The sequence below is a fragment of the Antechinus flavipes genome, chromosome 3 (assembly GCF_016432865.1).
Source record: "Antechinus flavipes isolate AdamAnt ecotype Samford, QLD, Australia chromosome 3, AdamAnt_v2, whole genome shotgun sequence".
Taxonomy (NCBI): Eukaryota; Metazoa; Chordata; class Mammalia; order Dasyuromorphia; family Dasyuridae; genus Antechinus; species Antechinus flavipes.
This window is the reverse complement of record NC_067400.1, coordinates 481710341-481733194: the sequence shown is the minus strand read 5'-3', so window position 1 is coordinate 481733194 and position 22854 is coordinate 481710341. Positions and strand designations below refer to the sequence as shown.

The following is a 22854-nucleotide window of genomic DNA, read 5'->3' as shown; positions in this document are numbered from 1 at the left end:
ATGCTCAACTTGCTAAAATTTATTACATATGTTGCATATATCTCTTGAAAAAAGTGCTGATTCACAAATATGTTACAATAAATATATAAGGCTCTGAGATTAGGGATCTGAGTGAATTTGTCATATTCCATTTGTTTTGCTGTGCCTCACTCACCTCATAAATCTTGTCATCCTCCTTCTGCACCTGGATTTTCTGGTGGTATTCAATTTTGAGAAGTTCTTTGTCAGCTAAAAGTTCTATCTTTTCAGGCAGTGGTCCCTGAAAAGGAAGCATCTCTCCATAAGCTATGGCACGGGCTCCCAAATGCAGTCTGTAGGCCACAGTCTGTTTATCTCTAGGATGAATGCTATAAGAACATAGAGAGGAATGTGGATTTAAAGAGTTTATTCAGCTAAAAAAGAATAAAACATCTACAACATTTTCCAAACAGGACAAAGTTGGTTGGATCTGTTGGGTAGAGTTCTGTAATTCAAAGCTATTAAGCAGAATTATGATGAGTAGTGGCAAAAGATATGGCTTTGGTGCCCTTTCTTCAGTATCAGATGATACTGAATTGAAAAGATGAGATGATAGATTTTATAATAAACTTAGGAGAGGCCTCAAGCTCCCTCTCACCAAGAATTATGACTGCTTCTTGGAGAGGTACATTTCAGGTCACGTACCAATGTAGCTTAGAGGTCCTAGTTTCAACAAATTGATCTAGGTCGCCTACTCCCCTGGGTGTTCCCCACCCCTTACTTAAAACCATCTGGTTTCTGACTCACATTACCTTTTTTTCCATTTCCCCCACAACTTCTTTCCCAAACCCTTTCCCAGAGCCCATTCATCATTCTTTTCCTGCCTCAAAATGAACACTAGTGGCCATTTCTCAGAACAAAATGCTAACATATTGTTCAAGCCAGATCTTAAACTTGTACCTTCCAAAAGGAGAATCTCTGTCACACAGGTCCATTGCCACAGCCATGAAGGTATTGGGCATCTTCACATTGGGAACATAGCCAAGATCAGCTGTTTGGTGCCAACGAATTCTAGGGAATGCATAATCCTCATCTTTAGACATAGTTGTAGATAACTAAAGAAGAAAAACATTGTTCAGAATAACATCTTAGAATTCCCAAACTGATAATCCTTTTCCCAGTAAAAGACCTCTTTCTTGTGTGACCTATCATTTAACAGTTATCACTGAGTTAGGTATTTTGGGGAATAATAAGTATAAGATATGATTAAATATCCAGTGAAAGGTATAGACAGTGCTAGGAATTTCAAAGAAAGTAGAGCTCACTTGAGACAAGAGTGGATAAAAAAGATATCATAAAAGAATTTTAAGAGTTGGAAGGTTTTGAGGGGCTATCTTAGTCCATCTTGTGCCCCTTTCTCCACTCACTTCACACCCTCAATTCTCCCAAATACGTACAATACAAGATATCTCTGATCATCTAGCCTTTCCTGTGATAGGAAAACTACCAACTACCAAGAAGCCCACTTTTTGACAAACCTATTATTTGTCAAATATTAAAGAAGACTTATTAAGAAGTCTGTCCTAATCTTAAGCCTTTGCCTTTTTATAGTTTTATTATATAGAGAGAGCTTTATTGTTCTTAGTTTTGTTCTTTCAAGCCAAACAGATCAAGTATAAATCTTTCTTTCACATGACAGCCCTTCAAGTATTTTGAAATAAAATTTTTGTTTTATCCTCCATATTAAGCATTCTTAGTTCCTTCAACAGATCTTTATATGGCAGGGACTTAAAGCCTGTCTCCATCCTGCTTATCCTCTGAATGCTCTCAAACACCAAACAATGGCACCCAGATCTAAATGTAAAATGTGGTCTAACCAAAGAAAATTATAAAGGAACTCTTGTCACCTTTTTCTTGAGATAGTTCAGTGTTCAGTGCCATTTTGGCTGCCATGTCACACTGCTGATACAGCTTCAGTTTACTGTATACTAAAGATAGATGACTCATCTTAAGAGTCAACTTCACAAAGCTTTATATAATTCCTCCAGTTAATACTTTTCCCTCTCAAAAATTACTAAGTAGAATTTATCTAGGACCACTGAGCACCAGCTTTCTGACTTTGGGGTAAAAGAAGAAGAAAATGCCATTACATCCTGGCTTTTCCTGACTCCCATGAGAAGAGAAAAAATACCATTTCATCAAGCACCAAACTTCTTCCTTCTAAGGAAGATGAGAAAGGTTATTCTATCAAATCTTCAGCCTTGTCTCCTGCCTTAGGAAAAAAGGACTAATGCTGTTGCACTAATCTGATCACCTGAATTTTCTAAAGCCCTGAAAGGACCCCATCCTAAGGCCAAACCCCTAAGGATAATGAAAGCCTGATTAAAATTATTAACAACTCTACATAGTCATATACTTGTGAACCCCCATAGCCATCATTCAAACCCTATTTTCTATTCCCTATTGCCCAATCCCTTACTCCTATCATACACCATCACACACACACACACACACACACTCTTCTTACTCTAAAGATACTCATCCATTCTAGTGTGTTTTTCTGGAATATATGTTCCACAGTTTTAAATTTTGTTTCATCTTAAATCTTCCTTTTCCACTCCAACCTCTTGCTGTCACTAATGCCTGGGCTCTATCCTGATTACACAGCCTCCTTGGCTTCCCATTTTCCAGCACTGGCTATAATTGCAGATGGGAAAGTTGGAGTATACTTCTTGCTCCCCATTGCCGCTTCCAGGTAGTCTCTCATCATTATCACTCAGGAACCTCTCTTCTAAAGTTCATTTTGTTCATATCTATTGTCCAATCAAAATGTTGGTAGCTGTTGTACTGACCTTCAGCACACTGCTTTTCTTAAGTTCAATAAAGACAATTTTTCTCACCTCAACTCTATCCCTCCTACTAAATATTCTTGTTGACACATCCTCATATTCTTCAGTTTAATCAGTCCATATGACCAATATATTCCTCCCCCCCCATATTATTTCCAATTCTCTAACTTTGTTCATACTAATCAGCCTCTTGAAATGCTCTCCTTCCCTTCTTCAATTGTCATCTCTATGTTAATGATTCTCATATCAACTTTTCCAGGTATAACTTATCTCCTGACCTCCAGACTCACTTCCCCACTTGCCTTTTAGATATTTCAAACTAAATGTCCCATAGACATCTTAAACTCAGCATGCTCAAAACATAGCATTATTTTCCTCCCTCCCACCTCTCCCCCAAATCCTCCTCTCTTCCTTATTATTGTTATGGGTATCACCATCTCCCAGTCATTTAGGCTTATAAACTGGTTGTCTTCCCTCCTTATTCTCATCTTCTATCTATATCCAGGCTGTTAGAAAGTTCTGTTGATTTTATCTCTCACATACACCCCTTTCTCTCATCTGACACTCCCAATACCCTCATGTAAGCCCTCATCATCTCACACCTGAGTGGCTGCATTAGCCAGTTGATTGGCCCCCTTCTTTTCCCTTAAGTCTGCCCATAATCATATGAAACCATCCTTGCAAATATGAGATAATCAAGAGTTATTTGCTACCTCAGTAAGGAAGAAAATCGAAAGCAAAGAAAATCACTGAAGATCTCTTTATATTATATAGGAATAGAGCTACTACCAACTTTCTTATAGAAATGAATTAGGTTGGTCACAAGTTGGCAAGGGTAAGTCATGGTATACAAGTGTTGATTTATTGCTTTTTGTTTTTTCCCCTACTACTAAAAAGCTATAAAAGTAAACTGTGTGAAAACCAGGAAATCCAAGTCTGAAAGTCCTTTGAGTGAAGAAGTGGGTACAGGACTACCCACTGGATTGGAAATTCACAGCAAGGATTCAAGCTCTAAGTCCTTTAACTATTTTGTAAGCCACAGTAGAGAGAAAAACAGCACTCTCAGACTTTTTCATCCTGTAACCTAATTTGGACAAACAATGTTGTTAGTATCTCTGAGCTACTCCAAGCACATTTAACTGCTTCAGGTCAGGGCCAGAGTTAATAAATTAAAACTAAGGAAATGTTTCATTATTCCAAAAACATTCCACCTTTACTGTTACTCACACATACCTATACACTAAACATTCCTGCTAGTTATTTGTCCCTAGCCATGTAAGTTATAGCATACAATTTTACTTAAAGATGATATGTTGCAATGAATTCCTACCCTTGATTCTCCATAGTAATATATCTTATCTACACTACTATAATTTAGCCACAAGGAGGCGCTAGTACCTCTCCTGCCACAAGAAAATTTTCTCATACCTAGACATTAAAGGTCTTTCTTGCCCATACTATAAGGATCATTTGGTATTGTTAACTGCCCATAATAGAGGTCCACCAAAGTGCACAAACAGCCACATTTGGGAGAACCTAGATAATAACAACTCTTTTATCAGTATAAAAGCCACCCCAATTCCCTAAGAAATAAGATTTCCTAAAGATTAAGCCCTTAAACTTCCCTAAATCTTAAGAATTATATAAGAAACAAGTTGGTTTCATGTGAGGATGAGAGCTGTAATGTAAATGTAATAGCAGGAAGTGAATTATTAAAGAGAAAGATGAGAATGGAACAAAATATTAGTTGTAATAGATCAAAAATAAGCACAAGTTAGTCGTAAAGCAAAACTAGGAACTGATTTTGTTTCCAGTTTTTCCTGATCTGTCACAGATTTACTGCAGGAAAGAGGACTGATATATGAAAAAGTTATAGCACCTGTCATCAGGTAGGAATGAAGATACCTATGCAGAATCTGAAGGATCAAAAATATTTATGTAATATTCCAAATATAGAATATAGAATAATAGGATTTTAATACTTTAATATTACTACCTAATACAACTCATTTTATAGAGGAGCAACTGCACAGTCATTTTAGTGCTGCCCTCACTAATGCCCTAGATTAGCAAACCAAAGTATAGATGGTTCTTGCTTGACTAAATTGATATTGTGCAAATTCAGCTTTACAAAAAATGCTGAAAAAATGGACATTCTAAAAAACACATGTTAACTTTAGTAAGCAATACTGTGCTCTCTCTCAATCTCTCTTCTCCTGTCCCTCAGCTCACTACTATCCCACACCACCAAAATTAAAAAAAAAAAAAAAAAAAAAAAAAAGGCTTAACCACTCTCCAAGTAAATGAAAAGACTACATATGTGGAGAAACTACCTCCTCAGGGTCTTAGCTTGAGATCTCCAGGACTAATAAAGGAGACCTTTGCTCCCCCATCCCTATGTAAGGCCCCCAAGTGTCTTCTTTCCTGCCTCCCCATAAAGTGGGCAAATTAGCATTACATAAAAATCTCTTTACATAGAGGTCTGCAGAATAGTCCACTTAAATGAAGTGAAAACTGTAATGGAAAGAATATTAAATGTGGAATCCAGGGTCTTGAAAGCAAATCCCAGCTCTGTCACTTATTACTTATGTATCATCTACCCTGCAAATCCCTTAGAAGTCTCTGATCATGATTCCATTGGCCAAAAGACAAAGTGAAAATTTTTTACAAGGCCATCAACAATTTGACCTCAATCTTTACACCTTTCTTGATATCCCCTTCATTTTTTTAAAGCAAAAAAAAAAAAAAAAAAAAGTATGCTTCCATCTATATTCACAAACAATTCCTTCTCTGCAGATGGGTAGATTTTTCATAAGTCCCTCAGAGTTGCCTTGGATCATTGAATTGCTAATAGCCAGGTCATTCACGGATAATTGTCTCACAATATTGCTGTTACTTTGTACTTAGTGCATTTCACTGTGCATGAGTTCATGAAAGTCTTTCCAGTTTTTCTGAGAGCATCCTGCTCGTCATTTCTTATAGCACAATAGTATTCCATCATAATCACATATGACAGTTTATTCAACCATTCAACCATTGATGGGCATCCCCTCAATTTCCAATTCTTTGCCCTAAGAAAAAAGCTTCTATAAATATTTTTATACATGTAGGTTCTTTTTCTTTTTGGTTTTTGGGGGGGTTTTTTCTATCTTGGGATATACATCTAGCAGTGGTACTGCTAGGTCAAAGAGTATGCATGGTTTTATAGCCCTTTGGGCACAGTTCCAAATTACTCTACAAAATGGCTGGATCAGTTCACAATTCCACCAACAGTGTAAATTTTCCCACATGCTCTCCAATACTTGTCATTTTCCTTTTCTGTTCTACTAGCTAATCTAATAGGCATGAGATAGTATCTCAGAACTATTTTAATTAGCATTTCTCCAATCAATAGTGAGTTTTTCATATGGCTATAAATAGCATTGACTGCTTCATCCAAAAACTAATTATCTTTTGATCATTTATCAGAGAATGGCTTTTATTTTTATAAATTTGGCTCAATTCCCAATATGTTTGAGAAATGAGGCATGTATTAGAGAAACTTGATTCAAAATTCTTTTCACAATTATTCTCACTTAGTTATATCTCCCTTCCTCCCTCCATCCTACTCTGGTTTATTCTCTTCTCTCTTTCATCCTGTTTTTCCTCAAAAGTGTTTTGCTTTTTTCTGACTCTCGATTTTATCACCTTCCTCCCTCCTTTTATCCCCTTTCTCTCCTACTTTCCTGTAGGTTTTTTTTTTTTTATTAAAGCTTTTCATTTTTGTTTATAATATCATTCTTTATGTGTCTAGATCATAGATCCATTTCAACCTTCTCCTGATATTCAATGTTAGGTGTGGATCAGTGCCTAGTTTCTGCCATACTAGTTTCCATTTTCCTAGTTTCCAGTTTTCCCAGCAGTTTTTGTCAAATAGTGAATTCTTTCCCCAAAAGCTGGAATCCTTGGGTTTGTAAACACCAGATTGCAATGGTCACTGACTATTTTGTCCTGTGAACCTAACCTATTCCACTGATTGACTACTCTTTTTCTTAGCCACTACCAAATGGTTTTGATGACTGCTGCTTTAAATTATAGTTTTAGATCTGTCACAGCTGGGCCACCTTCATTGGCAATTTTTTTCATTAATTTCCTTGAAATTCTTGACTTTTTGTTCTTCCTGATGAATTTTATTATTTTTTCTAGATCTGTAAAATAATTTCTTGGGAGTTTGATTGGCATAGCACTAAATAAATTGACTAATTTAGGTAGTAGTGTCATTTTTATTATATTTGCTCAACCTATCCAAGAGCACTTGCTACTTTTCCGATTGTTTAGATTTGACTTTATTTGTGTGGCAAGTTCCTGACTTTCCCTTGGCAAATAGATTCCCAAATAGTAAAATAGATTTCTTTACCCAATTAAATATGTATTTTTATTCCCTCTTTGAAGAAATGAAGTTCTAAAGAAAGGAAGGTTAATTGACTTCCTCTTAATTCCCTTCCCACTTCATTCTAAAAACTTTTTCTGGCCTCTTTTACGGCAGAAAACATGCCATTCTACATCTTCCTTTCTTTTTTCCCAGTACATTCCTCTCTCATTTCTTAATTTTATTTTTTTAAATATTATCCCTTCATATTCAACTCACACCTGTACTCTTTTCTTTATATACTCCTAACTGCCCTAATAATGATAAAATTCTTATAACTTACAAGTGACATCTTCCCATGTAGGAATGTAAACAGATTTAACTTTCTTAAGTCCTTTATGATTTTCTCTTTCATGTTTTTGAGTCTTGTATTTGAAAGTCAGATTTTCTATTCAGCTCTGCTCTTTTTATCTGCTTGAAAGTCCTCTATTTCACTGAATATATATCTTCTTCCCTAAAGGATTATCCTCAGTTTTAACAAGTAGGTGATTCTTGGCTGTAGTCCTAGCTCCATTGCTCTTTGGAATATCATATTCCAAGCCCTCCAGTTCTTTATTTTTTTTTCCTTCAGTTTTTTAATGTAGAAGTTGCTAAATTTTGTGTTATTCTGACTATGGTTCCACTGTACTTGAATTGTTTTTTCTGGATACTTGGAATATTTTCTCCTTGACCTGGAAAGTTCTAGAATTTGGCTATAATATTCCTGGGAGTTTTCATTTTGGGGTCTCTTTCAGGAGATGATCGGTCGATTCTTTCAATTTCTATTTTACACTCTGGCTCTAGAATATCAGGCAGTTTTTTCTGATAATTTCTTGAAAGATGATATCTAGCCTCTTTTTTCATCATGACTTTCAGGCAGATGAAATTATTAATTTATCTTTCCTAGATCTATTTTTCAGGTTAGTTATTTTTCCAGTGAGATAGTTTACATTGTTTTCTATTTTTTCATTCTTTTGATTTTGTTTTATTGTTTCTTGATTTCTCATAAAGTCATTAGCTTCCATTTGCTCAATTCTAATTTTTAAGGAATTATTTTCTTCAGTGAGATTTTTTTTTTACCTTTTTTTCCCCATTTGGCTGTTTTGCTTTTTAAGGTATTCTTTTCCTCACTGGCTTTTTGTTATTTCTCTTTACATCACTCTCATTTCTCTTCCCAATTTTTCCTCTCCCTTTCTTATTTAATTTTCAAAATCTCTTTTGAGCTCTTTCATGGTCTGAGACCAATTCTTTTTTCTTTTCTTTTCTTTTTTTTTTTTTTTTTTGGAGGCTTTAGATACAGATTTGATTCTGTTGTATTGTGAGTGGACTGTATATCCTTCCTTGTTACCATAGTAACTTTATAGTATCTTTTCATTATCTTTTTTGTTGTTGTTTGTGCATTTTCCCACCTTAACTCTTTTTTAAAGTAAGACTCTACTGGGTGGGAAGATGTATTGTCCTAATTCTGTGAAGTTATTTTCAGAGATTAGTCTAGGGACCTGTAAGTTTTCAGTTCATCCAAGGTGGTATGATCTAAGAAGAGGTGTGTTTACTACTCTCCTAGCCTGTGCTCTGGTCTATGAGCAACTACAAGCACTCTTTTATCCTGGAACTGTGATAAGTATCCCTGCTTCATTGTGGCTGCAAGATCCAATGTTTTAGCACTCCTCCTGAGACTACAACCTAGAATTGTGAGCCAGATTTTAATATGGACAAAGCAACAGAGTCCTGTCTCAGTTGGTTGAGAGGTCTAAGAAGAGTTGAGTCAAGAGTGAGAGGTCTAGATGGAAACTGCCATTGCTGCCACTGATCCAGAGGCCCCATGGCCTTCTCTTCATTTGCTTAGACCTAATTTGCTGGGACGTGGTCTACAATGATAGCCTGTGCTGGATTGTGTGCTCCACTCTCACCATGGTAAAGCAAATCTTTCTGCTGACCTTCTAAGTTATCTGGAACTGGAAAATTGTTTCACACAATCTTTTTGTGGGTTCTGATGCTTTATAGAGTCATTATTTAAAGGTAGTTGGAGGGGTATGGGGAAAGAGCTCAGGGGAATCTTTGCCTTTACTTTGCCATCTTGGCTCTCTCTCCAGTACACTCCCTTCATTTTCAAGCCAAGCTTGTTTATTCCCTTGAATTCAAAATATGCCTTATTCATTTCTACTTCCACACGTTTGTTCATATTATTTAACTTTTAAAATCATTTCGTACATTCCTGAATAAAATATAAGCTCCCTAACATGTTAATTTTCTGTATATCCTATTCACTGCACAGTAATGTTACAATAATATTCAAATTCAAATTGTTAAATAATGAAACTGAAGTATAAAAAGGTTAAGTGACTTATCTACAGACCCGTATTATCATGACAGAGCCCAGGACTAGCAACCAAGTCTCCTAAACTCCCAGGCCAATACTCTTTCCAAAAGACTATGATAATAATTACTTGCTATTACCCTGATTTAAATCCCAGGGGATACATATACATGTGTCAGGAAAATTCATCTTTGAGAGTTCAAATCTGTGTAACCCTGGACAAGTAATTTAACCCTGTTTGCCTCAGTTTCTTCATCTGTAAAATGAGCTGCAAAAGAAAATGGCAAATCACTTCAGGATCTTTGCCAAGAAATCCTCAAAAAGGGTCACAAAGAATCAGACACAAAAACAAGAAAATAGTCTAAACTACACCATGTAGAACTGATGACAAGAGTTAGACTAGTACTTTCAAAACTGTGAACAGAACAACTGGGGTCCAAGTCAAATGAATGTAAGGAAGGAATGGAAAAAGAACATACAGGAATTTAAGTAGAAGGAGGATCTAAAATAAAATCATTCTCCTAAAAAAGGATGCTGTGAAATAGAATAAAAAGAGATTGGAAGATGGTGAGAAAAAAAATAACACTGTGGGATCCATTGGAATAGTCTAATTCAGACATTAATTCCAGTCTTTTTATACATGTTATGTCTGGTTACCATCAATTAGATGTTTGGTTTCTTTGGGGTTTTTTTTCAGTATCTTTATAGAATAATAAGATTAATAAGGTTATAAGACAGTTGGCAGGCATATTTCCCAGCCAACAAGACTAGGAAAGATGAACATCAAACTTTTTGACTGATGTTTCTGTTTTAACTTTGATAAAGGCTGAAAAGAAAGTGAAGGAAAGTGTTCAGGTTCCATCTGGCCCATTCAAAATTGAGGTGGGAGGTTTCAGATTCCTTGGAAATAAAAAGGATCTGAACTTGGAAAAGGGCTATAAAAAGGAGGTGATGAAAAAAGCTTGTATAACAATCAGATGTCCTCAATAAGCTCAAGAACATTCTAGCATACAGAAAATGGACACTACAGGGTATTAAGTATATTCAGGATAGATGCTAAAATTATTGGACAATTAAGACCCAAAATGGGGTAAAACTGACCTTGGAGAACAACTAGGAAGTTTCAGTCATGGTCCTAGTGATCCTGTAATTCTTTCAGAGGGGCAATATGTTCAACAAAATTGAGTCTGCCTCTAAAACAATCTTCTCAACAAATCTAATCTTTTTTAGGATTAGAAATCAAACCAAATAGGAGTCCCCTGGACAGGAAGATGATTCAAGCCCAAAACAGACTTCCCAAGCAGCTACAAGCTCCGAATCTACTCTTGAACACCACAATCAAAGGAGTTCCATTTTGTCAAATGTTATTCACACTGTAGAAAGAAAGGAAATTTAAGGGCCCTACATGTTTTATCCTAAGTAGAGAGTCAACAACCCTCAGGTGTATAACCTTATATATTACTGAGTAAGATGTTTAAGTTACACACACACACACAAAAAAAAAAAAAAAAAAATGCCGAAAAGAGTAGGGAAAAAACATAAAGAAACACTGAACATATAAAGTAAAGCTGAGATATATGTAGAAAACAGATTTTGAAAAAATATAACACCTATTCCTGTTTTTTTTAAATGCTAGAAAGAAGAGGAATAAATGGAGTTTTCCTAAAATGATTAGTATCTATCTAAAATAAAGCGCAAATATCACCTATAATAAGGATAAGATAGAAGTCTTTCCAATATGATTAGGGGTGAGGGCAAGGATATCTTATTATAATCATTACAATTCAATACAATATTGTACTAGGAATGGTAGCTATATGAATAAAACAAGAAAAAGAAAAGAAATTGAAGGAACAGGCATAAGCAAAACTATCACTTTTAGCAGATGATATGTTTTTACTTAGAGAACCTTAGTCAACTAAAAAACTAATCAAAACAGTTAACAATTTCAGTAAAACTGCAGAATATAAAATAAACTTACACAAACCATCTGTATTTCTTTATATCACCAATAAAACTCAGCAAAAAGAGATGGAAAAAGAAATTTAAATTCCATTTAAAATAACTATGAATAGTATAAAATACTTAGGTATCTACCTGCCAATATATATACAGAAACTATATGAACCACAGTTACAGAACTTTCTTCTTACAAATAAAGCCATCTCTAAACAATTGGAGAAATACTAATTGCTCATATAAGCTGAGTCAATAATAATAAAAATAGCAATACTATTTAATTTACTTACTCAGTGCAATACTAAACAAACTACCAAATAATTACGTTCTAGGCTAGAAAAAATAATAATGTTCATCTGAAGGAACAAAAGGTCAAGAATATCAATGAGAAGGCATCAATAGGGGAAAAAATAGAATCTAAGATCTAGTCCTAGAAGCAACAGGTCTCAAACTATGGTACAAAGTTGCAATAATCAAAACAATTTGGAAAGGTAGAAAAATGGAACAGATTAAGTGCATAACATACAGAAGCAAATGAGCACAGTAATGTAGTTTTTAGAAAAATCTGTAGATTCCAGACATTGCAGTAAGAACTTAATTAACTATTCAACAAAGACTGGAAAACTAGACCAAAAGACAAATATCTAGACCAAAATAAACCAACATTTCATGCCATTTACTAACATAAGTTCAAAATGGGTACATGATTTAGATATAAAAGGTGATATAAGCAAATTAATGAAACATTGAAGAAATTATCTACCAGATCCATGGATAGGAAAAGAGTCCATGAGCAAGCAAAAGAAAGAAAGGTTCAATAGCAATAAAATGAGTTATTTTGATTGTATAACATTGTTTTTATACAAAGACCACACAACTAAAATTAGAATAAGAAAAAAATCTTTGTAGCAAGTTTTTCTGATAAAGCTTCTGATAAAACTTTCTGATAAAAAAAATCTAAGTTACATAAGGTACTGAGTCAAGTTTATAAGAAAAGGAACCATTCCCTAAACAAAAAGTCAAGTATACAAATAAATAGCTTGCAGAGAAAATTAACCTTTTAATAACCAGGTGAAAACATGTTCTAAATCACTAATAAATTAAATAAATGCAAATTAAAGCAAATCTTAGGTACTACTCTGTATCCATCAATTGGCAAAGATGACAAAAGAGAAAAACTACAAATCCTGGAAAGGCTATGGAAAAACAGATACACTAAATGTAGTATGTTGTGAATTAGTCTAACCATTCTAGAAAACAATTTGGAACTATGCCTAAAAAGCTATTAAACAATACATACCTTTTGTCCCAGCACGTAGCTACTAAGTCCATAACCCTAAATAGGAAAAGGACTTATATATACAAAAATATTTATAGCAGCTCTTTTTATAGTGGCAAAAAAATTTAAACTTAGAAAATGCCAGTCAACTGGGGAGTTTCTGACTGAACATGTTATGGTATATAAATGTGACAGAATATCATTGTGTTATAAGAAATGATAAAGGAGATGGTTTCAAAAAATTGTCAGAAGACCAATGTGAGCCTATGCAAAATGAACAGGACCAGCCTAATAATTTATACAATAAATTATAAAAATAATCAATTTTAAGGAACTCAGATCAATACATGACTACCCACAATTTCAAAGGGCTAAGTGAACATGCATTCTACCTCCAGATTGAGCTCATATTACAAACTGAAGTATATGTTCTTCTCTTTCTTTTTTTTCCTTCATTTTTATTGGATATGGCTAATATAGGGATTAATTTTGCATGACTACACAAATTTGTAATGGTAAAAATTTTTTAAGTAAAATAAAAATGTAAAAACCATGAGGAAAAAAGAAGTAATCTAGTTATTTTTCCTGTTTTAGAAGGGAAAAGAAACAACTCAATTAAATGAAAGGGAACAAAGTGAAAATGAAAATATCAAGGAATACTTTGTGATAATCAAAAGCAAGAATTTTCTTGGGAAAAATTAAAATTATTTAGCAATCAAGTTTCTTCCTGTTTAAGATGGTGTGTGTGTGTGTGTGTGTGTGTGTGTGTGTGTGTGTGTGTGTGTGAAGGCTGCTTAAAAAGACAAGGATTTGAATGAAATATGTGCAGGTGATCAATGGAACTGAAGTAGTAAGAAAAAAGAAAACTTTATGAGAAAGATGAAGATAGCTAATGGAGGTATAAGACATGTCATTTTGGCTTATTGTTACCATTTTCAATAAAAGTTACTGTAAAATGATTACAAAAATTAACCTGTAAAGGAAAAAAAAGTCCTACCAGTATTGAATCTCACTCTCTACTAGCAAAGCCATAACCATCAAAATAATTTGGTACCAGGTAAGAAGTAAAGAGGTTGATCAGTTGAAATAGATTAATTACACAATATCTAGAAGCAAATGAGCTCAGTAATCCAGTGTTTAATAAATCCAGAGATCCATGCTCAGAAAAACTGTTGAGACAACTGGAAAGCCATCTAACAGAAATTAAATATAGATCAAAAAATATGTAGTATATATACATATTTAGATCATAAATAATATAGTAAATAGATATAGTAACATCATAAATTATAGTACCATGGAAGTAATTCTCTTTCAGATTTATGGAAAGGAAAAGATCTCATAAGAACTAAAATGAACAACATTCATTTCCTAATACTAAAAAGTTTGTGCACAAGCCAAACAAAGGCAGATAAAATTAGAAAAGTAGGAAATTGAGGGGGAAGGAGCAATCTTTGCACCAAGTTTATCTGCCTTATCTCTAAGATATGTAGAGAACCAATTCCAAATTATAAGAAATAAGAGTCATTTCCCATTGATAAATGATCAAAAGGATATGAAAGGGCAGTTTTCAGAAAAAGAAATCCAAACCATCAATAGCCAGATTAAAAAAAAAAAAAAAAAAAAAAAGCTTTGAGTAACTAATAATTAGAATACAAATTAAGTCAACTCTGAAATATTATCTCACATCCATAGCTTGATCAAGTTGACGAAAAAAGAAAAATAACAAAAACTACAAAAGGAAATAACAAAAGCTGAAGAGGCTATGGGAAAATAGGTACTTTAATAAACTGTCAGTGGAGATGTGAATTACTCATTGTGATGACTGCATTTAGCACCCAGGGTATTTTAAAATCAGCCAGAGTCAGGATAAGTGAAAATCCTTGATCTTTATTCTTTGTGGAAGTGAAGGGGAATGGTGATATGAAGTGAGAGCAATCGGGAATCCAGCCAGCAGTGCCTCTGGCTCTCACACTCCATCCACCTAATCCTCTATCCAATCTCCTATACAACACATCAAACTTGCACAGAGAATGGGCGGGGCCATTCTTTCTCCAAGCATGCATTAATAGAGTACTGTCCAATTGCTAATTAGCCATAAGTGCTCGACCGAACCTCAGTGCATCTGCTCAGCTTCAGCCCATTTCAACTCATAAGCTCACAATTTTGGAAAGTAATTTGGAACACTGTCCTAAAAACTATTAATTTATCTTTTGACTCTGTGACACTGCTACTAAGACTATATACCAAAGGGATTTTAAAAAGAGGAAAATGTACAAAATATGCAAAGCAAGGTTTTTTGTAGTGACAAAGAATTGGCAACTGAAGGGGTGCCCGTCAATTGGGGAAATGAAATTAAGTGAACCAGCATTTATTTTCTACTATGTGCCAGGAACTGTGAAGGAGCTTTACAAATATCTCATTTGATCCTCATAACAATTTAGAGAAGTAGGTGTTATTATTATCCCCATCTTATGATTGGAAAAGTGAGTCACATAGAAGTTAAGTGGCTTTCTTAGGTCATACAGCCATTAAGTATCTGAGGTCAAATTTGAACTCAGATCTTCCTGAATCCAGGCTCAGTGCTTTACATTGACATAATCTAATTGCTAGAACACAAGAACACATTGAATGCAGTAGACTTCTATTGAAGTATAAGAAATGGCAGCGAGGTGGCATAGTGGCTAGAGTTCCAAGCCTGGAGTCAGAAAGACTTCTCTTCATGAGTTCAAGTCCAGCCTTAGACACTTACTATCTGTATGATCCTCAACAAGTTACTTAACCCTGTTTGCCTCAGTATCTCATCTGTAAAATGAGTTGGAGAAGGAAATGGGAAATCATTCTAGTATCCTTGCCAAGAACATCCCAAATAAAGTCATGAAGAGTTGAACATTTCTAAAAAAAAAAAAAAATGACAAGTCTTTTCAACTGTAAGATGATGGTGATGAAGGTAATGGTTTCAGAGGAACCTGGGAACACTTGATGTGGAGTGAGGTGAGCAAAATTAAAAGAAAAATTTATACAATAACAGCAATATTATAAAGACAAACAACTCGGAAAAACTTAGGAACTGCAATCAGCACAGCAACGAACTATAATTCCAGAGGAATCATGATGAAATTTGCTATCTACCTTTAAAAAGGTGATGAATACATACATGTGCACACGCACATGTGCACACACAATACATCAGCAACAGGAATAGAGAGAAAAAAGTAAACAGATTTCATCATTTTTAAGAATACCTATTTATGTGTCTTTCAAGAATCATCTTTTCAATAAAAAAACAGGAGGGAAGATCCCATACAAAGGAAATCCAGTTCTACTAAAAATGGCATATATATAAATATTTATAATTTTCCTAACCATGGCATAGCCTTGAAGCCAAGAAAACTTGCACATTAACAGATGCAAACTGTAGTAAGTGAAACTAGGAAAACAATATTTACAGTAATAATGGAGAAAACAATACTGTAAAGACAAACAACTTTGAAAAAGACTTAAGAACTTTGATCAATGAAATGACCATGTCTCATTATTATTCCATGGGACCCCTTTTTCTTTAATGACTTCATTTACCTACTTCCTAATAGAGGGGTGATAGATACAATAAACAAAGATACATATGCCAATCTGGGAATTTGTTTTACTCCACTATGCATATTTATTATAAGGATTTGGTTTGTTTGTTCGTCTCACCAATTTGGGTGAGGAATTAGGACAGAAAGAAAATTAATGCTTGCTAATTGAAAAAAAAAAAAAGAGAGAGAGATTTGATTCAGCTCCTATTCCTAACACATATTGGCTGTGTGATCCTAGACAAGTCATTTAATCTGTCAGTTATCTAAGCAACTTTTTAAGACGTAAGAGTTGGAAAGAAACTGCCAATCTTCTGAATTGGTAGGTTTTTTTATCTAGGTATTTCTAATATTAACAAATAACAAAGAATCTCTCTATCTCTTATTATCTATACTTCTAGAAGATAGAAAAATAATTGGAAAAGAAAAGAACATAAAACTTGGATAAAGCTATTTCCTTCTCCCAAAATAAAATGGAAAACTTCTTTGCCACTGAAAGGGTTCAAGCATAAACATGGATGGGCATTTGGCTAGGATGTTATAGAGAAAATTCTCATAATAGGTAGAAAAAGTTGTACTATATGAGCTGAAAGATCACTCCTAACTCTAAATCTATACTCAATTTTCCCATGTATGAATTAGAAAACCAAACATTGATCTTTGCTTCCTATACCAGCTGATTAGAAAGACAAAGGAAAAATAGTCTGTTGAGCTCTAAGAGACTAATCAGCATAATGCATCACCACATAAATGTCACTATAAACTCCTTTTCTTCCTACCACATACTTGCACAAACCCAAAAGGGAAAAGCCGCTGTGTCTGTCCTTGAGAGCCATAATGAAAAGCCTGGCGCCAGTCTTCAATGAAAGCAGGAAAGGTGCAATTGTATAGATCATTGTTATAGTATGCATTATTCTCTCCTGAAAACAATAATAAATATAAGGAATGAGGGACAATTCTGTAAGGATTGAACTGGAAATTAAACAATAGCAGCGTAGATACTTACCCTGGTACCATATCACTCCTTTTAATGTCATGTTGAGTAATGGATGAATCATTGAATTCCAAAGTACAGAATGGTCAGTGGGGCCAGAATATAGACTGAAGAAAGGAAACCTGCAATAAATTAAATACAGTGGGACCACCAGACATTACTTTTGATGACAGCCTCTCCAATTTTCATTTAGATGCTATTTCCTACTAAAAAAAGTATTAGCTCCTCTGGGGACTTCTGCCACAAAGGGAAACTGAGCCCCACTTTCATATAAAAGGAAAATGAAAATTCTCTGTCCTATATGGGAAAAGTATTTTCCCCAGGACCTTAAAATGTGGTAAAATTGTGGTAAGCAATTGTCATAAAATTTGAAGAACTGAGATCTCTAGTTAATATGACATCTTGCTCTGGGTCACTCCAGACATAAGAACCTGGCAGAGTACTTGTAAGTCCCTATTCCCTAATTTTAATGCTCCTACCATACACCATACTCCAACCAAAATATCTATTCCAGCCAAATTAACAATCTTTATTCTCTCACATTCAAGTCTTAGAAAAAAAGTTTTAAATATATTAAATAATCTCCCCAAACCCTATTAATCATACATCTTTTTTTCCATTAAGCAATCCAAGGTCTGTCTATTCTCCATTTTTCCCAAATTTTCTGATCCATTTCCACTATCTATTAAAACAATGTCTGATCTACCTGTCTCCCCAATGTACATTCATATTTATATATGTTTATATTGATTCCCACAATAGGATAGACTTTCTAAGGAAAACTGTGATCTTCTTCCCTATATGACTATTGGTAACATTCTTTCCTAGGTCTTTGAATGTTTTTTGGGGTCAGTATTCTGATGTCTTCAAGTCAAGTCAACAAATATTTATTAAGTGCTTATGCCAGGCACTGTTGCTAAGCTCTAGGAACACAAAGACAAAAACATCATACCTATCATTGAAAGGCTCACATTCTAATATGGAAGATAATATGCAAACAACTATGTACAATAATTGATAATTTCAGAGGGAAAGCACTAGCTAAGTGAGAAGGTTAAGGGCTCTTGCAAAAGATGGAATTTGATCTAAGACTTGAAAAAAGCTAGGAAGCAGAGATGAGGAAAGAAAACATTCTGTGCAAAGGATATGTAGTGTCCTGTTCAAGGTACAGCAAAAAGACAAGTATAACTATCTCAATGAAGTAGAGGCAACTATAAGAAGACGGAAAGGGCAAGGAGGAGCCAAATTATAAAAGAGCTTTAAAAACCAATTAGAGGATTTTATATTTGAGGCTATTTCTTACTGTTTCGCTTTGTTTGAGATTCCACAGGCTTGCAGTGACCGCCAAGATGACCAAGCTTCTATAGGTGTTCCACCCCAACTGGAGGAGACCAGCCCAATAGGATACTTCAGGATGTCAGACAGATAGCGCCCAAACAGCCAGCATACTGCTGAGTAATAAGTAAAATTCCCATGGCCCAGGTTTTCTGTCCAAAGAAACAAAGGAAAAACCTCATCAACTATGAGAAGTCTGGGTAAGAGTTAAAAGAATCATACAAAGGAGACAAGTCCTGCTTCCAGTATTGAAAGGTAAAATGTTGGAAGGACAGGTAATAGACATTCACCCTACCTCCAAAAATCTTCACCCATAAGTTTTTATTCACTTTCTTGTATTTATCAGTAAAAAACATGATTTCTTCTTTCAAGTTTTCCCAAGAAGTAATCTTCAAGAAATAGAAAAAATGTACCAGAATCTTAAGTTTTTAGAGCAAAAATCCTACTGAAATTTGAATTCAATTCACTGGATTCTAAGTTGAAAACACTGCCTTAATACTTGATTCCATTAACATTTCTATTAATTGAAAATATACATTCTCATAAAGAGACTATATATATATATATATATATATATATATCCAGAATATTGTTAAATATCAATATTCTTCAGTCATTTAAAAAATATTTATTTGTTAAACATTTCCCAATTATATATTTTTTTAATTTTAACATTCCTTTTTTACAATTTTGAGTTTGACATACTCTCCTTTCCTCCTGCCCCACTCCCTTAATTCAGTTTTGAAAACAATCTAAAAAATTATAGCCATAAGTTTTCTTAAGCTTTCTCTGTATCTCCAACAGGCTCACCAAAATTCAAGAATTCAGGTCCCCCTGCAATAGAAAAGAAGCAAAGCCAAAGGCCCTTCTTCTAAACACTCCCACACTTCTTTTGTCCTCCTGTGCCACCCAAATTTACTTCCATTTAGTTCTACTATCTCCCTACTTTCAACAGAAAGTAAGTATGGTTTGTTTTTAAAAAATTATTTCCTGAGCAGAACCAGGAGATCATTGTACACAGCAACAAGAAGATCATATGAAGATCAATTCTGATGAACATGGCTCTTTTTAACAATAAGATGATTGAGTCCAGTTCCAATAATCTTGTGATGAAGAGAGCCATCTACACCCAGAGAGAGGACTATGGGAACTGTCTTTTTTATTATTGTTTGCTTGCATTTTGTTTTCTTTTTCATTTTTTTCCTTTCTGATATTATTTTTCTTGTGCAGCACAATAATTATATAAATATGTATATGTATAGTGGATTTAACATGTATATTTTTAACATATATTGGATTACTTGCCACTAGGGGAGAGGGTGGGGGAAAAGTGGAAAATTTGGAACAAAAGATTTTGAAAAGATCAATGTTCAAAAATTATCCATGCATATGTTTTGAAGATAAAAAGCTTTAATAAAAAATTATTTCCAAAAATTACATCTAGAGAAGAGATTTAGAATTTGGATGAATTATTTGTACAAGGAACACAATGCTTCAAATGCCAATGCAGTCCAGCATACTCATCTATATTACAAAGAAAAACTATCATCATAATGTATGGGTATGTGGGAGTCTCCCAGTTCTGTTTCAGCTTTAAGCCTCTACCATTTTGGGGAACAGTGAATGGAGACCATGTCTGGGATCAATGAGGATAAACCACAACTTGGAAGCGAAATACTGTTTCAGGTATGAAATCAATGTAGCAGAAACAGAGGTACTCTCAGAAGTTACTTACGAGGGCTAGGCAGAGACCATGGCAAATCAATTGAAGTAAGATCCTCTAGCTCCTCCTTTGCCTTGACAAGACCAACTGTAAAGATGCGGATAAATGGATAGGAAAAGGCCTTCGCCTCCTCCTCGGAAGCATTAAAAATCTAGATATGAAGAGGTATGGATCTTATATTAGTCTGGTGGGAAACTAAAATATATTCTTACTATCTTGTCAAATTGCAAAACTAACACTGATTTGGAAAAGGATGCAGAGTTTAGTGCAAAATACCAAAAAAGTAAGACCATACATAAAAGGACTCACTTAGAGAGCATCATGTTCTAATTACACAAGTTAATATTATAAAACATTATTAATATCAAAGTTAGTAAGACATGGATGCCTAGGATATAGTTTGGATTAAAATGCTTACATGCTTTCCTAGATAATTTATTTATTAAACTTTCATTTTTTATTTATTCGTTTTTCAATTGATTCATTAATCTTTCTTCTAAGAATTCATCTAAATGCTGCTCTGCTACACCCTGACAATTCATTGGAACATCAAGGGTACTTAATGTTTGTTGTATTGAGATCTGAATTGTTTTGAATTTCAAGGGGAAAAAATCATTCTACATACATGGCTTCTTCATAAGCCCTTCCTCCCCAATTTTCCATTTCCACCCAACCCCCTCAGAATTCCCTCAGCTTCTTCAAAAACAAAGGACTAAAAGATGTATCAGGAAACATGTTTATCATTCGCCTTAGGGATGAAGGGATCCAGCTGAGGTAAGGTTGCTGTTTTAGAGTGTACCAAAGGTTGGGATGTTTTCCATTGGCTAACAGCCACCAAGAGGGTGCAGCTGGCTCTCCTTCCTCCCGCCCACTGCAGAGAGAGTACAGCTGGCCCCCTTGCCCACAGCACACCAGAAACAATAGAGCAGCCAGGGCGCCCCCACAGCGTATTTCATCAAAATGTGTTGCCCTCTGAATTGCCTCCTGACTTGCCACCAAGACAGCTACAATCGACAGCCAGATACGAATAAAATGGCTACTGAAGTCACAATGGGAGCCTCTGCCCAAACTATTCAGTCCTGGATTGTAAGAGGGTCGCTGAGCAGCATCTGGCCTCACTGGTACACAAACAATAACTGAATGTGGAAAGAAGAAAGCTTCTCACAATAAATCCAGATTTGCCTATTCAGGATCTTGCCTGGTATTAAACATTAGATAGTAAGAAAAAGATGAAGAAGGCATTTTAAAACTGCTTCTGGCAGGGAGACTGTTTTTTCAGCTGCAAGTACCTGTGAAAATCACCTCCCTGAAAACTGAGTCTTATACCAAAAGCAAAAAGTATCTTATGCTGCTTCCATGGAAACACTGAATAAGGTCTCTCTCATTTTTCCCCTCTTCTCTACCACCCACACTAGCTTCCGCAGTGACTAGGAGCTTGGGTGCTACATTGAAATGAGATGTCAGTTTGGGAAGCAGGATAGGAGAGCATGTTACTTATCATTTAAGCCACTTGTCAGCACAAGGGGGTATGCAGAGTCCACACAAGAAGGTTAGTGTTTTCCTTCATTTCAGCCAGGATACAGCACTAGATCCAAAGACACAGTCAGGGAAGCTTCTCTCTCCAAACTTATCTTTGTGTGAATTATGATTCATACCAAAATTCTAAATCTACAGAAAGTAAAGTGTTAATAAGGATAAGGTAATTCTTAATACACACAACGACAATCACTCTAGGATTTGGGATCCCATTCCAGCATCACTAGGCCCATTTGATAGAAGCATTTCCTCAGGGATATTGGCAGCAAACTTGGGAATAAAGAGATTTCAGGAAGATTTTCATTTAAATGACACTTAGTTTCCCTGCTGATGAAAGAGGAAGCCTACTCCATCTGCTGAGATCAGATTTCATCTCATCAAACACCTCAGTATAATTATTTTTCTACCAAGTATTTAAATGCGGATGTAAATGAATACCAAGGTATTTGAAGTCATTAACGCCACTGCAGCAGCAAGAAAGCACCAGTATATCTCTAGGGATGGGACCCTGTTCACCATCAAAGCAGCTGCTCTCCTGTGTTCATTTTGTAACCTTTATACCACATTCTTGAATTAATGAGGAAACATCAAGAATCGATTTCCATGGAGAATCTAGGCATGGGGTCCACGTGGGGAGTTTAGGGTGAGGGTGTGTGTGTGTGTGTGTGTGTGTGTGTGTGTGTGTGTGTCAGAGACAGAGACAGAGAGACAGACAGAGAGACAAAGAGATGAATTAAAGAAAAAGATTTATGTTTGGTTAATGGCATTTAAAATCTAGAAATTATTTTACTTCCTATTGTGGCATAAGCAAGAAGGTTCAACTGTAAATAACTAGATAATTCCTGAATTCTTTTTAAAATAACAACTTAATATCATCAGCCCTTCTAGACCCCAAATCTATAAAATGAAGATAAGGAAATTGCTGAGATAGCTATCAAA

At 34.9% G+C, this 22854-nt stretch overlaps 1 protein-coding gene across 2 annotated transcripts in view; it reads right to left on the bottom strand.

Moving 5' to 3' along the window:
- Positions 1-22854, bottom strand: part of SIAE (sialic acid acetylesterase) — a 41032-nt gene that overhangs the window by 1897 nt on the left and 16281 nt on the right. The window contains exons 4-9 of one of the 2 annotated variants that reach the window (XM_051986777.1): positions 20392-20530; positions 18625-18808; positions 17334-17443; positions 17114-17247; positions 919-1073; positions 155-347 (exon numbers count right to left, since the gene is read on the bottom strand). In XM_051986777.1, coding sequence (XP_051842737.1) covers positions 155-347; positions 919-1073; positions 17114-17247; positions 17334-17443; positions 18625-18808; positions 20392-20530 — 915 coding nt within the window. The remainder of the gene's footprint in view (positions 1-154; positions 348-918; positions 1074-17113; positions 17248-17333; positions 17444-18624; positions 18809-20391; positions 20531-22854) is intronic. The other variant, XM_051986778.1, reaches the window with a different exon arrangement.